General features: G+C 40.0%; 1 protein-coding gene across 1 annotated transcript in view; it reads left to right on the top strand.

Annotated features, from left to right (window-relative positions):
• The window catches only part of LOC309832869 (acyl-coenzyme A synthetase ACSM1, mitochondrial-like), a gene marked incomplete at its 5' end in the record, with an annotated part of 44,254 nt that extends 24,924 nt beyond the window's left edge, over positions 1-19,330 (top strand). The window contains 4 exons of the mRNA XM_082670883.1: positions 14,503-14,630; positions 15,724-15,823; positions 17,395-17,514; positions 19,001-19,330. Of these exons, the coding sequence (XP_082527009.1) occupies positions 14,503-14,630; positions 15,724-15,823; positions 17,395-17,514; positions 19,001-19,087 (435 nt within the window). The 3' untranslated portion in view covers positions 19,088-19,330. The remainder of the gene's footprint in view (positions 1-14,502; positions 14,631-15,723; positions 15,824-17,394; positions 17,515-19,000) is intronic.
• Positions 19,331-19,669: the final 339 nt, after the last annotated feature.

Genomic DNA, 19,669 nt, shown 5'->3' with positions numbered 1-19,669 from the left:
CACTGATTGTGCAAGTAACTGTTTGGGTCCCTGCTTTCCCTTCTTTTGGTTATATACCCAGAAATGGAATTGCTAGATCATATGGTAATTCTGTTTAACTTTTTGAGGAATTGCCATACATGTTTTCCACATGCACAAGGCTTTTCATTTCCTCATATCCTTACACTCACTTGCTATTTTCAGTTTATTTTTAATAATGGCCATTCTAATGGGTTTGAAGTGGTAACTCATTGCGGTTTTGATTGACATTTCTCTAATGACTAGCATCTTTTCATGTTCGTATTGGCCATTTGTATATCTTCGGAGAATTGTCTATTCAAGTTCTTTGCCCATTTTTAATTGGGTTGTTCATTTTTCTGTTGTTGTTGTTTCTAAGTTGTAAGAGTTCTTTATGTAGGCTGGATATTAATACCTTATCAGATATGCAGATTATATGCTTTGCAAATATTTTCTCCCATTGTCTTTTCACTTTCTTGATAGTATCCTATGACATACAAAGTTTTTAAATTTGGTGAAGAACATTTTATCTATTCAATATTTTTCTTTTATTTCCTGTGCTTTTGATATCATATTCAAGAAATCATTGTGAAATCCAAGGCAAGATTTTCCTCTGTGTTTTCTTCCAAGAGTTTCATAAGCTCAGCTCTTACATTTAAGTTTTTGATCTATTTTGAATTAATTTTTGTGTATGATATAAGGTAACTTCATTCTTTTGCATGTGGTCATCCACGTTTCCGAGCACCATTTGTTAAAAAGACTGTCTTTCCCACTGAATGGTCTTGGCACCCTTGCCTAAAATCAATTGACAGTATATGTGAGCGTTATTTTTTGGGTTCTCTATGCTCTTCCAGTGGTCTGTATGTCTCTTTTTATGAATGTATCACATTGTTTTGATTGCTATAGCTTTGAAGTAAGTTTCTGAAATCAGGAGTGTAAGTCCTCCAACTTTTTTCTCCTTTCTAAATGTTGTGTTTGCATTTTGGGATCCCTTGAGATTTTATGTGAATTTTAGGATGGGTTTTTCTATGTCTGCAAAAAACACCACTGAAATTTTGATAGACATTGCATTGTATCTGTAGATAATGTTGGGCAGCACTGTCACCTTAATATTGTCTCAAATCAATGAATACGGGATGCTTTTCCATTTATTTATGTCTTCTTTCTCTTTTTCAGCAGTGATTTTTAATCTTCAGTGTACAAGTCTTTCACCTTCTATACTAAATTTATCCTTAGTATTGTATTCTTATTGATGTTTTCTTAATTTTCTTTTTGGATTGTTAATTGTTAAGATATAGAACTGCATCTTAAGTTTTGTGCATTGATTTTCTTTCCTATAACTTTGCTGAATTCCTTTATTAGCTCTAACAATTTGTGTGTGTGAGAGAAAGTTTTTTAGGGTTTTGTACATGTAAGATCATGCTATCTGTGAACAGATCTAGTTTTAATTCTGTTTCATTTTGGTGCCTCGTTTCTTTTTCTTGCCTAACTGACCTGGGTAAACTTCCAATACTTTGTTGAGTAGAAATGGTGAGATCAGGCTCTCCTGTCTTGTTCCTGATCTTAAGAGAAAATCTTTCAGTCCAGTGAGAATGATGTTAGCTATGCTTTTTTTTTAAATATATGGCCTTTGTCATGTTGAGGATGTTTCCTTCTATTCCTAGTTTATTAAATAAACAGTGTTTTTATCATGAAAGGGTACTGAATTTTGTTAAATGCTTTCTCTGCATCAGTTGAATAGATATGGGGTCCCCCAGCCCCCACTGTCATTCTATAGCATGGTTCATTACATTGATTGATTTTCATATGTTGAACCAGGAATAAATCCCACTTGGACATGGTATATAATCCTTTTACTATGTTGCTGAATTCTGTTTGCTAGCATTTTGCTGAGAATTTTGCCCCAATTATTCATAAGAGTCTGTAGTGTTCTTTTTTTGTAGTATCTTTGTCTGGATTTGGTGTCAGAGTGATGCTGACCTCATAGATTGAGTTAAGGAGTTTGTTTCTCCCCTTCAATTTTTTGGAAGAGCTTGAGAATAATTGGTATTAATTCTTCTTTAAATGTTCGGGAGTTTTCATCAATGAAGGCATCAGGTCTGGGGCTTTCTTTTCAGGGTGGGGAGGGATGAGAGTGTTGATTACTGATTCAATCTCCTTACTAGTTATAGGTCTATTCATATTTTTTATTTCTTCATGATTTATTTTTGGTAGATTATGTGTTTCTAGAAATTTGCCTCTTTCATCTAGATTATCCTGTCTTTTGGTGTATAATTGTTTTAGTGTTCTCTTACAAACTTTTCTTTTTTGGAATGTAAAATGGCTAGTAATATCTCCTCTTGCATTTCCGATTTTAATAATTTGAATCATCTCTTTTTTTCTTAATATAGCTAAACATCTGTCAAATTTTGATCTTATCAAAGAACCAACTTTTGGCTTTATTTGTTCTCTCTATTGTTTTCCTATTCGCTATTTTGTTATTCTTAGATCCAAACTTATTTCCTTCTTTTGCTAGCTTTGGATTTAGTTTGCTCTCCTCTTTCTTGTTACTTAAAGTGTTAAGTTATTGCCGTGAGATTTTTTTGTTTCCTAATGTAGGTGTTTAAAATTCCTAAGCAACACTGCTTTTGTTACAATCACAAGCTTTGGTATGTTGTAGTTTGGTTGTTATTTATCTCCATGTAATTTCTAATTTCCCCTGTGATTTCATTTTTGACTTATTGGTTGTTTAAGACTGTATTGCTTAATTTTCTACATATTTGTGAATTTCTCACTTTTCTTTTTGTTGTTAATTTTTAATTTCATTCTATGTGATCAGATAAGATACCTTGTATGATTTCAATCTTCTAAAATGTACTAATCTTTGTTTTGTGGCATATTATGTGACCCATCCTGTAGAATGTTCCATGTACATTTGAGAAAAATGTGTGTTCTGTTGTTCTTAGGCAGGGTATTTTGTATATCGGTCAGATCCAATTGGTGTGTAGTGTTAGTCAAGTCCTCCACTTCATTATTGACCTTCTTTCTGGTTGTTCTATCCATTATTGAAAGCAATATATTGAACTCTCCAAGTGTTATTGTAGAACTGTATATTTCTCCCTTCAATTCCATCAATGTTTATTTTATATAATTTGGAGTTTTGATTTCTCCCTTTAATTCTGTCTATGTTTGCATCATATATTTTGGCACTATGCTGTTAGGTGCATATATGTTTCTGAATGTTATATAGTCTCAGTGAATTAATCTTTCTTTTCAATATATAATGTCCATTTATTGTCACTTGTGCCAGTATTCAACTTCAAGTTTATTTTGTCTGATATTATTAGATAGCCACCGTTTTGCCTCCTATTTGTAGGGAATGTCTTTTTCCATCTTTTCAACCTACTTGTGTCTTTGAATCTGAAATGAGTCTCTTATAGACAGTGTAGAGTTGGATCATGTTTTATCATCTATTCTGCAAATCTCTGCCTTTGGATTGGAGAGTTTCACCCATTTACATTTAAAGTAATTATTGATAAGGAAAGACTTACATATGCCATTTTGCTATTCATCTTCTGTATGTCTTAATGCTTTTTTGCCCCTCATTTCCTCCACTACCATCTTCTTTCTTATTTAGTTGATATTTTTTAGTGACATATTTTGCTTCTCTTCTAATTTCCTTTAGTTTATATTCCTTAGATATTTTCTTCATGGTTACTATGGGGATTACATATAACATCCTAAAATTATAACAATCTAATTTGTATTGATACCAAATTAACTTCAATTACATACAAAAGCTATACTTCTAAGCATTATGGTGGTGTGAGACAATCCCTTTGTCTCTCTCCTTTAATCTACAACTAGTAAAACATCCATAACACGACACCGGTTCCTCTGCTCAACACACCAGGACACAAGAGAGATCTACACATCTGTAATCTGAAGGTGGATGGGTTGGAACACACAGAAGAGGCAGAACCAGTGCCCATGATACTGGCCTCCTGGCTATCATGGCTGAGCCACAGCCCCAGAGAATCCAGCAGCAGCAGCAAAGGTGACACACATGACTCTGGCTTCCAGCTGCAGCAGTGCCCATGGCCACAGAGAACTGGGCAGCAGTAGAAGTGAGCCCCATGACCCCAGTCCCTTCAGCCACAGGAGCACATGAAACTCCAGACCCCTGCTTGTGGTGGTGCCCATGAACATGACAACCTCTGACCCCAGCTTCTACCCCTCCCTCCAACTACCCCCACTGGGGCAGCAGTGGCCGCAACCTAGGCAACCCCAGACACAGCGGAAACTTCTCCCGTATCAGTGCTCCTGGTGGTGATGCCAGCAACAGAAGTGACACCAGCAACAGCAAGGCACCAGTGACCCCAGGAGCACAAGAAGCAATTATGAGGGCATGGGGCCACACCTTCCACAGAGACAATGGAAGATGGAAAATGCAGATTCTCAAATAACACAAGAGGCAGCTCTGGAAAGACGAACCAAAAACCTGGACATGAAAGGAACCTAAGTGTCCATCAACAGATGAATGGATAAAGAAGATGTGGCACATTGGGCTTCCCTGGTGGTGCAGTGTTTGAGAGTCCGCCTGCCGATGCAGGGAACACGGGTTTGTGCCCCAGTCTGGGAGGATCCCACATGCTGCGGAGTGGCTGGGCCCATGAGCCATCGCCGCTGAGCCTGCGCGTCCGGAGCCTGTGCTCCGCAACGGGAGGGGCCACAACAGTGAGAGGCCCGCGTACCGCAAAAAAAAAAAAAAAAACCCACAAGAAGATGTGGCACATATATACAATGGAATATTACTCAGCCATAAAAAGAGACGAAATTGAGTTATTCGTAGTGAGGTGGATGGACCTAGAGTCTGTCATACACAGTGAAGTAAGTCAGGAAGAGAAAAACAAATACCATATGCTAACACATATATATGGAATCTAAGAAAAAAAAAAAGTCATGAAGAACCTAGGGGTAAGATGGGAATAAAGACACAGACCTACTAGAGAATGGACTTGAGGATATGGGGAGGGGGAAGGGTAAGCTGTGACAAAGTGAGAGAGTGGCATGGACATATATACACTACCAAACGTAAAATAGATAACTAGTGGGAAGCAGCTGCATAGCACAGGGAGATCAGCTCCGTGGTTTGTGACTACCTAGAGAGGTGGGATAGGGAGGGTGGGAGGGAGGGAGACGCAACGGGGAAGAGATATGGTAACATATGTATATGTATAACTGATTCACTTTGTTATAAAGCAGAAACTAACACAACATTGTAAAGCAATTATACTCCAATAAACATGTTAAAAAAAAAAACTTGTGCTGTAGTGCCACCTACTTAAAAACAAAGGAAAAACCTCTAGTTACCAATTATTGGTTTGTTAGAAACAAAGTAAGCAAAACTTTATCTATTAAGAAAGGTGGTGGATACTTCAAATGCACTGGCACAGGAACATCTCATCAAGCACCATGAAAAATGACAGCAATGCAGTATACCAAAAAGGAAATGACAATTCTCCAGAAACCAAAGTGAAAATCACGGAAGAGCATGCTTTAACTAATGGAGAATTCAAAATAGGTATCATGAAGAAACTCACTGGGCTACAAGAAAACTCAGAAAAGCAATTCAATGAGCTCAGGAATAAAGTTGATGAACAGAGGAATACTTTACAAAAGAGATTGGTTACCCTAAAAAAGAAACAAACGAATTCTGGAGCTGAAGAACTCAATAAAATGAGATAAAGACTGTACTAGAAACCACTGGAAATAGAGCAGACCATATGGAAAGGAGAATTAGTGAGCTCAAAGATAGAAATCTAGAAATGATTCAGGTAGGGGAGAGAAATAAGGTTTTAAAAAATGAAGAAACTCATTAGAAAACATAACATAAGGATAATTGGTATTCCACAAGGAGGAGAGAAGATGAGATCAGAGAGCATATAAAAAAATAAGAAATAATAGCTAAGAACTCCCCAAACCAGGAGAAGGAACTGGATATATGACTCCACAAGCTAACAGAACACCTAATTATCTCAGTGCAAACAGACCTTCTCCAAGGCACATTATATTAAGCTATCAAAATCAATGATAAAAAAAGAATTTTAAAGGCAGTGGGGAAAAAAAGACATTGTCCTGCAAAGGTACCCGCATTAGCCCATCAGCAGATCTCTCAGCAGAAACTCTACAGGCCAGGAGAGAGTGGAATGACATACTCAAATTGTTGAAAGATAAAAACTGTCAGCCAAGACTTTTCTAACCAGCGAAGTTATCCTTCAGATATGAAGGAGAAATAAAGGTTTTCCCTGACAAACAAAAGTTGAGGGAGTTCATCGCCACTAAACCTGCCTTACAAGAAATGTTGAAAGGAGCTCTTCTACCAAAATGAAAAGACAAAAGTACACAAAACTTTGAGTAAACAGATAGAATCAGAAAATTGCAACTCTATATAAGTTGTTAAACAGTTATAGCATAAAAGGGGGGAAAGCAGTAAAAATAACTAAGGTACTTCAATCTGGTAACACACTTACTGTATAAGAGAAGATAATTTGAGGCACACACGCACCAAATATAAAGGGGGAACAGGAAAACGATGGAACCTGTATAGGCAAATGAGATAAGATGTTATCTACAGAAAAAGGGCTGTTTTATTTATGAGACATTTTATACAAACCTCATGGTAACCACAAAACAAAACATAAAAAAAGAATAAGCTGAAGAAAAACAACATAGAAAACCACCAAACTAAAATGGCAGAAAGAAACACAAGGAAAAAAACAAAACAAAACAAAACCCCAAAAAAACCCAAAACAAACAAACAACAAAAAAGTGGCAATACAGAGCGACCAGAAAACAAAAGATAAAATGGCAGAACTAAGTCCTCATATATCATCAGTGATCACCCTAAATGCCAATGGATTAAGGTCACCCATCAAAAGAGACACAGTGGCTGGATGGATTAAAAAACAAGATCCAACTATATTCTGCCTCCAGGAGACTCATCTCAGCTCTAAAAAAAAATAGGCTCTGAGTGAAGGGATGCGAGATGATACTGCAAGCAAAGGGCAGCCAAAACAATTGGGTGTAGCTACATTCATAACAGACAAAAGACTTCAAGCCAAGAAAGGTAAGAAGAGCAAAAGATGAACATTACATAATAATAAAGGAGATAACCCTTCAAGAATATATGATATTTATTAATATATATACAGTCAACCCTCCAGATCTGCACGTTTTACATCCACAGATTCAACTACCTGCAGATCAAAAAAAATTCAGAACACAATTCCAGAGAGAAGCAAAAAGCAAATCTAACTTTGTTGTGTGCCGGCAACTATCTGCATAGCATTTACATTGTATTAGGTATTATAAGTAATCTAGAGATGATATAAACTTTACAGGAAATTGTTTGTACGTTATATGCAAATTATAAGAGACTTGAGCATCCTCAAATTTTGGTATCTGCAGGGGTTTCTGGAACTAACGACTGTATACACCTAACCTAGGAGTACCAAAATATATAAAGCGATTATTAACAGACGTAAAGGGAGAAATTGATGGCAGCACAGTAATAGTAGGGGACTTTAACACTCCACTTACGTTAATGGGTAGATCATTTAGACAAAAAGTCAACAAGGAAACAATGGCCTTAAATAAAACATTAGACCAAATGGCCTGAATAGACGTATATAGAACATTCTATGCAAAAGCAGGAGACTACACATTCTTCTCAAGTGCACATGGAACATTCTCAAGGTTAGGCCATGTGTTTGGACACAAAATAAGTCTCAATAAATTTAAGAAGACTGAAATCCTTTCAAGCATCTTTTCTGAATATAACGGTATGAAACTAGAAATCAACTACAAGAAGAAAGCTAGAAAAGTCACAGATATGTGGAGACTAAACAACATGGTGCTGAACAACTACTGTGTCAAGGGAGAACTTAAAGGAAAAAATTAAAAATACCTTAAGACAACTAAAAATAAAAGTATAACATACCAAAATCTGTGGGTTGCAGCAAAACTGGTACTAAGAGGGAAGTTTATAATGATGCAGGCCTACGTCAAGAAGCAAAAAAAGTCTCAAACTATTTAACCTTACACTTAAAGGAGCTAGAAAAAGAATAGGTGAAGCCCAAAGACAGTAGAAGGAAGGAAATATTAAAAATAAGAGCAGAAACAAATGCAATAGATACTTAAAAGACAAGAGAAAAGATCAATGAAAGAAAGAGCTGGTTCTTTGAAAAGATAAACAAAATTGACAAACCTGTAGCTCAACTCACAGGAAAAAGGAGAGAAGGCACTGATAAAATAAAAAACAAAAGAGGCGTAATAACAATGGATACTACAGAAATACAAAAGATTATGAGAATATTATGAACAAAAAATGGACAACCTAGAATAAATGGAAACATTCTTAGAATCATGCAACCTTCTAAGATTGAATCATGAAGAAATAGAAAATCTGGATAGACTGATCAACATTAAGGAGATTGAAACAGTAATTGAAAACCTCCCAGAAAGCCAGATGGCTGCACTGGTGAATTCTACCAAACATTCAAAGAAGATTTAATACCTATCATATTCAAACTATTCCAAAAAATTGAAGAGGAAGGACGGTTTCCCAACTCATTTTACAAGGCCAACATTAGACCGATACCAAACCAGACAAGGATAACACACACAACAAATAAAATTGCAAGCCAGTATCTCTGATGAACATAGATGCAAAAGTTATCAACAAAATATTAGCAAACTGAGCTTCCCTGGTGGTGCAGTGGCTGAGAGTCTGCCTGCCAATGCAGGGGACACGGGTTCGAGCCCTGGTCTGGGAGGATCCCACATGCCGCGGAGCAACTAGTCCCGTGAGCCACAACTACTGAGCCTGCGCGTCTGGAGCCTGTGCTCTGCAACGAGAGGCTGCAACAGTGAGAGGACCGTGCACCGTGATGAAGAGTGGCCCCTGCTCGCCGCAACTAGAGAAAGCCCTCGCACAGAAACAAAGACCCAACACAGCCAAAAATAAATAATTTTTTTAAAAAATTAGCAAACCTAATACAACAATACATTAAAAGGATTATACACCATGATGGAGTGGGACTTATTACAGGGATCCAAGGGTGGCTCAATATATGCAAATTAAGCAATGTGATACACCACATTAACAAAGAATAAAAATCATATGATTATCTCTACAGTTGCAGAAAAATCATTTGACAATGTTTAACATCCATTTATGATTAAAAATAACTCTCAATAAAGTGGGTATGGAAGGAATATACCTCAACATAATAAAGCCCATTTATGACAAACCCACAGCTAAAACCATACTCAACAGTGAGACACTGAAAGCCATCCCTCTAAAATCAGGAAGAAGACGAGGATGAGCATCCTCACCCCTCTTATTCAACATAGTATTGGAAGTTCTAATCACAGCAGATAGGCAAGAAAAAGAAATAAAAGTCATCCAAATTGGAAAGGTGACAAATTTTACTTGTCATCTTATTTGCAGATGACATGATTTTATATGTAGAAAACCCTAAAGACTCCACCAAAAACTATTGCAACTAATAAATGAAAAGAGGAAAGTTGCAGGGTACAAAATCAGTATACAAAAATCTGTTGCATTTATATATAATAACAATGAACTAGCAGAAGAATACATTAAGAAAAAAATCCCATTTACAATCACAACAAGTAGAATAAAATCCTTAGGAATAAATTTAACTAAGGAGGTAGAAGACCTGTACACGAAAAACTATAAGACATTGTTGAAAGAAATTGAAGAAGCAGCAAAGAAATGGAAAACTAGTTCATACTCATGCATTGGAAGGAATAACATTGTTAAAATGTTCATTTTACCTAAAGTAATCTGCAACTTCAGTGCAATCCATATCAAAATTGCAATAACATTTTTCAAAGAAATAGAACAAAGAATTCTAAATTTGTCTGGAACCACAAAAGACCCCAAGTAGCCAAAGCAATCCTCACTGAGAAAATAGAACAAAGTGGGAGGATCACACTTGCTGATTTCAAATCATACTACAAAGTTATACTATTCAAAATAATTTGGCAGAAAAACAGACACATAGATCAATGGAAATATTTGAGAGCCCAGAAATAAACTCACACATATATGGACAACAAATTTATGACAAGGGAGCCAAGAATCTACAATGGAGAAAAGAAAGTCTCTTTAATAAATGATGTTGGGAAAGCTGGACAGCCACAGACAAAAGAGTGAAACTAGACCACTATCTGACGTCATACACAAAAATTAACTCAAAATGGATTAAAAAACTTGAATGTAAGACCTAAAACCATAAGACTCCTAGAAGAAAACATACACAGTGTGCTCTTTGACACTGGTCTTAGCAACATATTTTTGGCTATGTCTCCTCGGGTAAGGGCAACAAAAACAAAAGCAAACAAATGGAACTACACCAAACTAAAAAGCTTCTGCACAACAAATGAAACCATCAACAAAACAGAGAAGGACAAATACCTGTGATTCCACTCATATGTGGAATATTAGAAAAACAAACAAACAAAACAAAAGCATAGATATGGAGATCATATTAATGGTTATCAGAGGGGATGGGGGTTGGAGGGCAAAGTGAGTAAAGAGGGTCAATTGTATGGTAAAAGATGGAAACTAGAGTTTTTGTGGTGAGCGTGCTGTAGTGTATAAAGAAGTCAAATTATAATGTATGCATGAAACATATGATGTTATAAACCAATGCTACCTCATTAAAAACATGTAAGCATTAAAGAAACAAAAACAAGAAACTCTACTTCCATAGAGCTTTGTCCCCTCTTTCTGATACTGATTCCATAAATTATATCTTTGTACACTGTGTACCCAAAAATATAGACTTAGAATTTTTTTATAAATAAAAAAAAATACTATAGAAAATTAAAAGTGGAGTCACAAATCAAAATTACAGTAATATTGGCTTTTACATTTGCCCACACGCTTAACTTTTCCAAAGATATCTTTATATGGATTTGACACATGTCTAGAGTCTTTTCATTTTAACCTGTAGGAACTCCTTTACCATATCTGCTAGGGCATGTCTAGTGGCAATGAACGCCTTCAGCTTTTATCTGAAAATATCTTAATTTCTCCCTCATTTTTAAGGAGCGTTTTGAAGGCAAGATAGAGAAGTCTTGATTGACAGGTTTTTTTCTTTCAACACTTTAAATATGTAATCCCACGACTTCTGGCCTTCAAGGTTTCCTATGAGAATCAACTGATAATCTTACTGAGGATCCTTGTATGTGATGAGTCACTTCTCTTGCTGTTTTCAAGATTCTGTTTGGCTTGCAATATTGTGATTTTTATGTTTCCTGGTGTGGGTCTCTTGGGATTATCTTATTGGATTTCTTTGAACTTCTTGTATTTGTAAATTCATGTGTTTCATTACATTTGAGAAGATTTTGCCCCTATATCTTCAAATACTATTCCTGTCCCTTTCTCTGTCTCATTTCCTTCTCTCATAATGCACATGTTTGTCTGCTCGATGGTGTCATGCAAGTCCATTAGGCTCTGTTTGCTTTTCTTCAATTTTTTTCCTGTTTGCTCCTCAGACCCAATAACTTCTATTGTTCTGTCTTCAACTCTCTGATTCTTTCTTATTCCTGTTTTAAACTACTGCCAAATACTTCAGTGAATTTTTTGTTTTAGTTATTGCCCTTTTCTAGAATGTCTGTTTGGTGCCTTTCCATAATTTCCATCTCTTTGTTGATATTCTCATTTTGTCCACATGTCACTTTTCTGACTTCTTGTAGTGCTTTGTCCATTTCTTCCTTTACCTCTGTGACCACATTTAACAAGCTTGATTTAAACTGTTTGTCTAGTAAGTCTTATGTCTGGGCTTCCTCAGGGATGGTTTCTGTCAATTAATTTCATTCCTTTGAATGGGGCATGATGTTTTTAAATATTTATTTATTTTATTTATCTATTTTTTACTTTTGGCTGTGTAGGGTCTTAGTGCAATACACAGGATCATTGTTGTGGCATCTGGGATCTTTTGTTGCAGTGTGCGGGCTTCTTTCTAGTTGTGGCGTGTGGATTTTCTCTCTCTAGTTATGGTGCACAGGCTCCAGAGTGTGTGGGCTCTGTAGTTTGCAGCATGAGGACTGCCTAGTTGAGGCAAACGTGCTCAGTAGTTGTGGTGCACGGGCTTAGCTGCCCCACAGCATGTGGGCTCTTAGTTCCCCGACCAAGGATCGAACCCGTTTCTCCTGCATTGGAAGGTGGATTCTTTACTACTGGACCACCAGGGAAGTCCTGAGGCATGATTTCTGTTTCATTGTATGTCTTGTAATTTTTAGTTGAATATTGGGCCTCTCACTATTACAATGTGGTAACTCTGGAAATCAGATTCTCCTGCTTCCCTGGGGGTTGGGGTGTCTGGGGTTTTGTTGTTGTTCTTGTTTCGTTTTGTTGACTGTTGAAGCCTATAACAGTATGTTTGTTTTGAGACGTTTCCAAACTCTTCTTGCAACGACAATTATTGGCCATGTGTGATCACACTGAAGTCTCTGATCATTTAGCTCATGTTCAGCTAATGTTTTGACAGAGATTTTCTTGAGTGTCAAGAGGTCAAACAAACAAAAATACCAATCACAACAAAAAGGAGAGAACAACCAATGTACAAGTTAGGTCTGTGCTGGGGTACTCCTTCACCACTTAGCTCAGCTTGCTCTGCGCCTAGAGATCAGTCTGAGGTGAAACCTTAAGGTCTTCTTAGGACTCCTGTGAGCACACGTCTTGCTCAGGTATGTGCATGGTTTTCTAAATACCGCCATGTGCACAGCTGTCTTGAATATCCTAATTTCTTGAAAGAATCTCACCCCAGCTTCTCCTCCAGACCTTGATGATCTATTGTATATCTCCACCCATAATTTCTTACCTTAGGTACCTTTTAGTTTTGTAGTCTTCCAGGTAGCTTCTATGAACAGTGCCTATTGCTTTTCCCACTTATATTCTGAGTTACATGAACTGCGTGCCTTGCTCAGTCCTCCCATTATCCCCAGACAGGTTACAACAGGTGTGTACAATAATTTGCAAATGAGATCTTCTCTGCTGTCTCTAGTTGGAGCAGGGGCACTGGGAACTGGGCTGTCATCTGCTCAAGACCAAAACTGCCATGCAGGAGAAAGGCTGGAGCAAGGGTGAATAAAATGTCACAAAACTTTGTACCATTTTTAAGATGGCTTTTTCTTGATTGGGTAGTTATAAGGTTGTTTTAAGCCTTTGACTCTTTCCCAGATGTTGTACATAGTCAATTCAACTTCTTGTACTTTTTTTGTAGTTTTTTGGGGGAAATGAGACCTTAAAGCTTCCTCATTTGCCATGTTTTCTTGACATCACCCACCAGTAGCACTTTTTAAAAGTAGTCAAGGTGAAGAACTCAATTAGGTGCCTCTGTAGACTCTGACCCTCTCTGTGTGGTAGATGTGATACTATTCTCCTACCATTCAGGAGCTCTTCAATGGCTCTGAGACCTACTTCCAAGAAGTTCAGGCCCGGAGAGACAAAGGAATTCCTTCCTTGAGTGTTGTAGTCCCATCTGCAAGGTTCCAATCTCTGACCCTACCTCAGATGATTGACATCAAGAAATATCATTTCCTTCAGGGAAGACATGTCCACAGGGATGTGTCAGGTCAACTGTATCAGAGTACACTGAGATGGACAGCAGTTCAAATGGTACATGATTTGGGGGTGGGACTTTTTCTGTACCCTTTGATGTGGTGTCTCCTAAATGTCAGTCATTCAAGTCCACGTCAACTATTTTCTGCCACATCCATGCACCATGTATATTATTACTTACATTATTTTTCACTTTAAATCAAATTACTTTAAAGCATTTGTTTAAAACAGAATTTGATCTGGTATCTCAAGTGGAAAACGTATCTCTTGCCAAAAACCGGAGGCAATGGGCTTCCCTGTTGGCGCAGTGGTTTAGAGTCCGCCTGCCAATGCAGGGGACACGGGTTCGATCCCTGGTACAGGAAGATCCCTCATGCCGCGGAGAAGCTAAGCCTGTGTCCCACAACTACTGAGCCTGCACTCTAGAGCCCGTGAGCCACAACTACTGAGCCCACGTGCCACAACTACTGAAGCTCCCACACCTAGAGCTTGTGCTCCAAAACAAGAGAAGCTGCCGCAATGAGAAGCCCGTGAACTGCAACAAAGAGTAGCCCCGCTCGCTGCAACTAGAGAAAGCCCACGTGCAGCAATGAAGACCCAACGCAGCCAAAAATAAATAAATAAATAAATGAAATAAATAAAAAAATATTGTTCTTAAAATTGGTTGAACATTGTTCACTAATCGACCACGGGCATGCATTGAGTGCTTGCATGTAATGAAAGTAGACTCAGAGAGATTATAAAAAATGCCCAGGTGCCAGGTAGAGCCAGAAGCAGGATTCAAACCCAGATCCGAGCTCATTGTTGTAGCTCATCATCTCTATAAACTCACTGTTTTTGACAGAGGAGTGTCGTTGTCTTTGCAGAGTAACCCGGTGAAGACAGCCGAAGTGGAGTGTGGGGACTTTTACAACAGTGGGGACAGAGCAACTATTGATGCAGAAGGCTACTTCTGGTTCCTGGGGAGAGCTGATGATGTCATCAATGCCTCCGGGTAGGTGTGGCTGACGCTGAACCAGAAGGTACCACCCTCACGAGCCTGGTGGGAGGTAGCATGCCCAGACATTCCTTCATGCCTTGGTGATGGACTCTCAGCCTAACTCTGAACCAAAGTAAGACATCGTGCAAGTTAGAGGCACTGGGAAGGAAGACTTGACTTTGGGCCCTATTTGTTGAGGGACCTTATTATGTGTGCTCCTGTAGTGAACCACATGTCACAGAAGCACATAACAACAACAAAAACAATAATAAAATTCACCTTTCTGGAATACGTATTATGTGACCGTACTCTCTGTAGAGCTTTATACGAACCACCTCCCAATGCTGTAAGGTAGATGTGATTATGCCCATTTTATTTTATTTTATTTTATTTTATTTTGTGGGGGGAGGGTATGTGTGTGGAGGCCCCAAGTGCGCGGCATGCAGGATCTCAGTTCCCCGAGCGGGGATTGAACCCGTGCTCCCTGCAGTGGGAGCACGTAGCCCTAACCCCTGGACAGCCAGGGAATTCCTATGATTATGCCCATTTTACATGAGCAAACGGAGTCAGTGAGCAGTGAAAAACGTTGCCTGAAGTTTCAAAGACAGTACAGGGTGCAGGCCAGATTTGAACAAAGGCGGTCTGACTCCAAGTCTGTTGTTCCTAACTCTTACATGGTTTATAAAGGAAAAAATTGACACGTTACACTAGAATAACATGTTTTCTTGGGAATTTCAGGAAAATTGAGTTTGTTGCTTTTCATTTCTAAAACCAATGCTGATACAGTGAGGAACAGGCTGTAAAATTTGTACAAATGTTTAAGCTAAGGAGTTTTCACGGCAGGGGAAGCTGCTTGAGCTTGAGCCACCCCAGAGCTCTGGGAGGATGAAGCATTCACCTCCTCTCTCACCTGGGGGCACCTGAGCCCTGTATTTCTTAGCATGGAACGTTCAGGACTTCACGTTTCAGTCCCATTACACAGGCCCTGGCGCCCTGTGACAGATACCCTCCGTGCCAAGGGAAGATGTGTCTCTCCAAAAGATGCGATCTGAGGGCCTGGGTCACCCTCGCCCGGGAATTGGCTCAGAAGGAACCATTGGTCCTGCAGGTACCGCATTGGGCCGGCAGAAGTGGAGAACGCCCTGGCAGAGCACCCAGCGGTGGCTGAGTCCGCTGTGGTGAGCAGCCCGGACCCGATTCGAGGGGAGGTGAGGAACGGGACGTGGAGGTCATCGTGGCTGGGCGTGGGACTGGGAAGGCAGGTGAGGGGAAAACTTCCCGGCCATACCTACCCAGCCTTGGACCTAGGGTGAAGCGAGGGCATGGTTGATGTGCATGTGCGCTTACACGATGTGGTCAGCAGGGGGCACTGTGGCCTCATCTGTGACTGAAACGATGCTGATAGAGAATGCTGCTGCTGCTGCCATCTAGCAGTTAATCAGCTCTTACTGGGTGTCAGCTCATTTATCCCTCACAGAACACAATGAATTAAGGACTCTTTTAATACCTTTTTGCAGAGAAGGAAACAGAGGCATAAAGAGGTTAAATAACTTGCCTGGATTACACAGCTAATAAGTGGTGGGAAATTGAGCACTCTGGCTCCAGAGCATGCATCCTTGATTCAACAAGTGTTTATTGAACACCTTCTATGTACAATCTCTGAGAAGTTAAATGAGGACATGAATAATAATAGGAAACTAATAAATTACCAACGTTATTAAATGCCCACAAGGTCTTAACTATTATTAAATGCCCATAGAACTCTACCTAAAATAATAGTGAAAATGGTGATATTAACAATGATAGGAATACAAATACATTTAAACAGGCTTCACGGGTTTTTTTGTTTGTTTGTTTTTTGTTTTTTTTTTTGGCGGTACGCAGGCCTCTCACTGCCGTGGCCTCTCCCGTTGCGGAGCACAGGCTCCAGACGCGCAGGCTCAGCGGCCATGGCTCACGGGCCCAGCCGCTCCGCGGCATGTGGGATCCTCCCATAAGAGGGCACGAACCCGTGTCCCCTGCACCGGCAGGCGGACTCTCAACCACTGCACCACCAGGGAAGCCCTGGCTTCACGTTTTATGTGTATTATCTCATGAAATCTTTACGTGAACCTGATGAGGAATGCACCTGTCCTCTCCCCATTTTGCAGAGAAGGAGATCGAGATTAACATAGGTTAAGTAATGTTCCAAGGCAAAGAGTGGAAATTGGAAGCATTGAGATTTGAACCTGGGATTTCCAAAGGCTCTGCTGTCAGTTTGTTTTCCCATTAATTTCGTAAGCATTTATTTTATTTAAAAAAAACTTTTTTAATTAAAAAAATTTTAAAACTGAAAATTATTATTATTATTATTATTTTTTTTTTTTTTTAACGCGGGCCTCTCACTGTTGTGGCCTCTCCCGTTGCGAAGCACAGGCTCCGGACGCGCAGGCTCAGCGGCCATGGCTCACGGGCACAGCCGCTCCGCGGCACGTGGGATCTTCCCGGACCGGGGCGAGAACCCGTGTCCCCTGCATCGGCAGGAGGACTCTCAACCACTGCGCCACCAGGGAAGCCCTGAAAATTATTTTTAAAGTTTTATTTATTTATTTATTGGCCGTGCAGTGTGGCATGGCATGCGGCATCTTAGTTCCCTGACTAGGGCTCAAACCCGCGGCCCCTGTGGTGGGAGTGTGGAGTCTTAAGCACTGGATCTCCAGGGAAGTCCCAGGCATTTACTCCTTAAACTATGCTCTGGTTGTCCCTCTCTCTGAGCCTCCACTCTGCTTCTTCACTGCAGGTAGTGAAGGCTTTCATTGTCCTGACCCCAAACTTCCTGTCCCATGATCGAGACCAGCTCACCAAGGAGCTGCAGCAGCATGTGAAGTCAGTGACAGCCCCGTACAAGTACCCAAGGAAGGTGAGCGAGAGCAGATGGATGGGGTCTGGTCCCTGTGAGTGGTTCTGGGGGCTCCACTGCCTCAAGTCTCATACAGTGTCTGGGGTGAAGCCTAAGTAGCCAAGAGCACTAATATTTTTCTCTGCAGAAGAAGCATTTCAGCTTAGGGGTGTGAGGGAGCCCACTGAATCGGATGGAACCTCGATCCTGTGTCAGAAACTCATCCTTTGCTGGAGTGTCAGCCTAAAGAAAAAAATAAGACAATTGCCCAAGGATATCCAGGAAGGTTATTTATAATCTTTCAAAATTTGAAAAAGACACCCAAACCAGCAACTTCCAAGCTATTAAAAAACATTCTGTCGTGAGAAATAGATTCTGTATTGCAACCCAACACCCATATACACACATAGCAAACAACAAAGAACATAATGATATTTACCCTAACAGTATGTAATACATTCTGATATTTTTTGTTCAACTTCATTTGTTTTAAATGCTGTGCACAAGCTATAAAACTGTGCAGCAATAGAGAAATGATGAAATTACTCATGGAATTTAATATTATTCTGTAATTTAAACTGATGATGCAGATTTCTAACATAAAATATCATAATAATATATTATTGAGATAAAAAAGCAGGCTAAGAAATAACATACGTAGTGCTATCTGATATGTTTAAAAACAAGTTAAAATTTCCTTCTTTTGTAGTAATACTTTGCTGCATTGTCTGAATGTTTACAATCAATACATATTATAAAGCTATATAGCTAATATTTATTGAGCATTTACTGTGTGTACTAGACTCAATGCTTTACATGCATTATTATTTCATTTAATCCTCTCCACAACCTGAGATAATCATCCCAGTCTACAGAGAGGAAACTGAGGCTTAGAGACTCAAAGTAAATTGCCTGAGATTAGAGTAAATAGAAGCTGGAATTCAACCCCATGTGTATCTGACAAAAGAGTTCATGCTGCTAACATTAGCATCTGATGCTTTATCGAGAGTAGAGTAGAGGATGCGTACCAGTCAGGAAGGGCTACATGTTACTGTGGGTAACAAAGAGTCCCAAAGTTGCAGTGGATTATAACAAGGACGGTGTCTTTCTTGCTCACGCCACTTGTCCACCATAGCTTTCCCGGAGCCTTTGCTCCACATCCCCTCATCCTGGGACCAGGATAAAGGAGCAGCCACCACGTAGGTACCTCCCAGAGCACTAGAAGAGATGGACAGAGGGGTGGCCTGTCTCAATGACTCCCACCTTTTCTGTTAGAGGTGGCACACTTCACTCCTTCTCATATTTCACTGGTCAAAGTACATCAAAGGGCTGCATCCAACTTCAGGAGGTCAGAGGAGAATCTGACATAAATGGTGGACCCCATTAAGGCCCCCACATGGCGCCAGCCTGTCTGGGGGACTGTGAGAGGGCCAAGGAGGAGAGCTGAGGGTTGATAAAAAATGACGGGGGGACTTAGTCAGAATGTGTTTGCTTTATCCTCAACCAGGTGGAGTTTGTCTCAGAGCTGCCCAAAACCATCACTGGCAAGATAAAAAGAAGTGAACTCCGGAAGAAGGAGTTTGGTCAGATGTAATTGGCAGTAAACTCAGAAACCACTGTGTGATGCTGGCCAAAGGCCTGGCGGCCTCAGGTCCCTCACGATGGTGAGGGTGAGGAGAGGAGCGCTGAGAGAGTTGACTTGAGAGAGCCAGGAGTGTCAACATTCCAGCACTTGTGTTCGTTTAAATTAATATCAATCACTGTCCTTCCTCCAAGTTCCCTGTTCCTTTCAGATCGCCCAGCTGAGCGCTCAGAATGGGGCTGAAGCAAATTAAATACTGACTCAGCATCCACAGTGAGTCTGTTGTGCGATTATTCTGGGAAAGATCCAGTGCTAAATGCTGTCCCTCGTAATTCCCCCAACCCCCATCAGAGACTGCCCCAGGGCCTGATTCTCCCTCCTGGTTCCAGAGACTCTGTGACCCAGTCGACGACCAGGACATAGAGGTCTAGGAGGAACAGTCCATGTGGCCCCCGGGGTCTGCTCCTGCCTGGCTTGCCTCTACCCAACTGGGGGTGAGGTGGGAGGAAGGGCAAGTGTGGTGTCTGGGGAATGGAGAAGAGGGGAGGGCAGCCCAGCCTGGTGACGACACTTGCCTGCCACACCACCCCTCAC

Source organism: Grampus griseus (assembly GCF_964374135.1).
Source record: "Grampus griseus genome assembly, chromosome: 14".
Lineage (NCBI taxonomy): Eukaryota > Metazoa > Chordata > Mammalia > Artiodactyla > Delphinidae > Grampus > Grampus griseus.
This window is presented reverse-complemented; position numbering and strand designations above follow the sequence as displayed.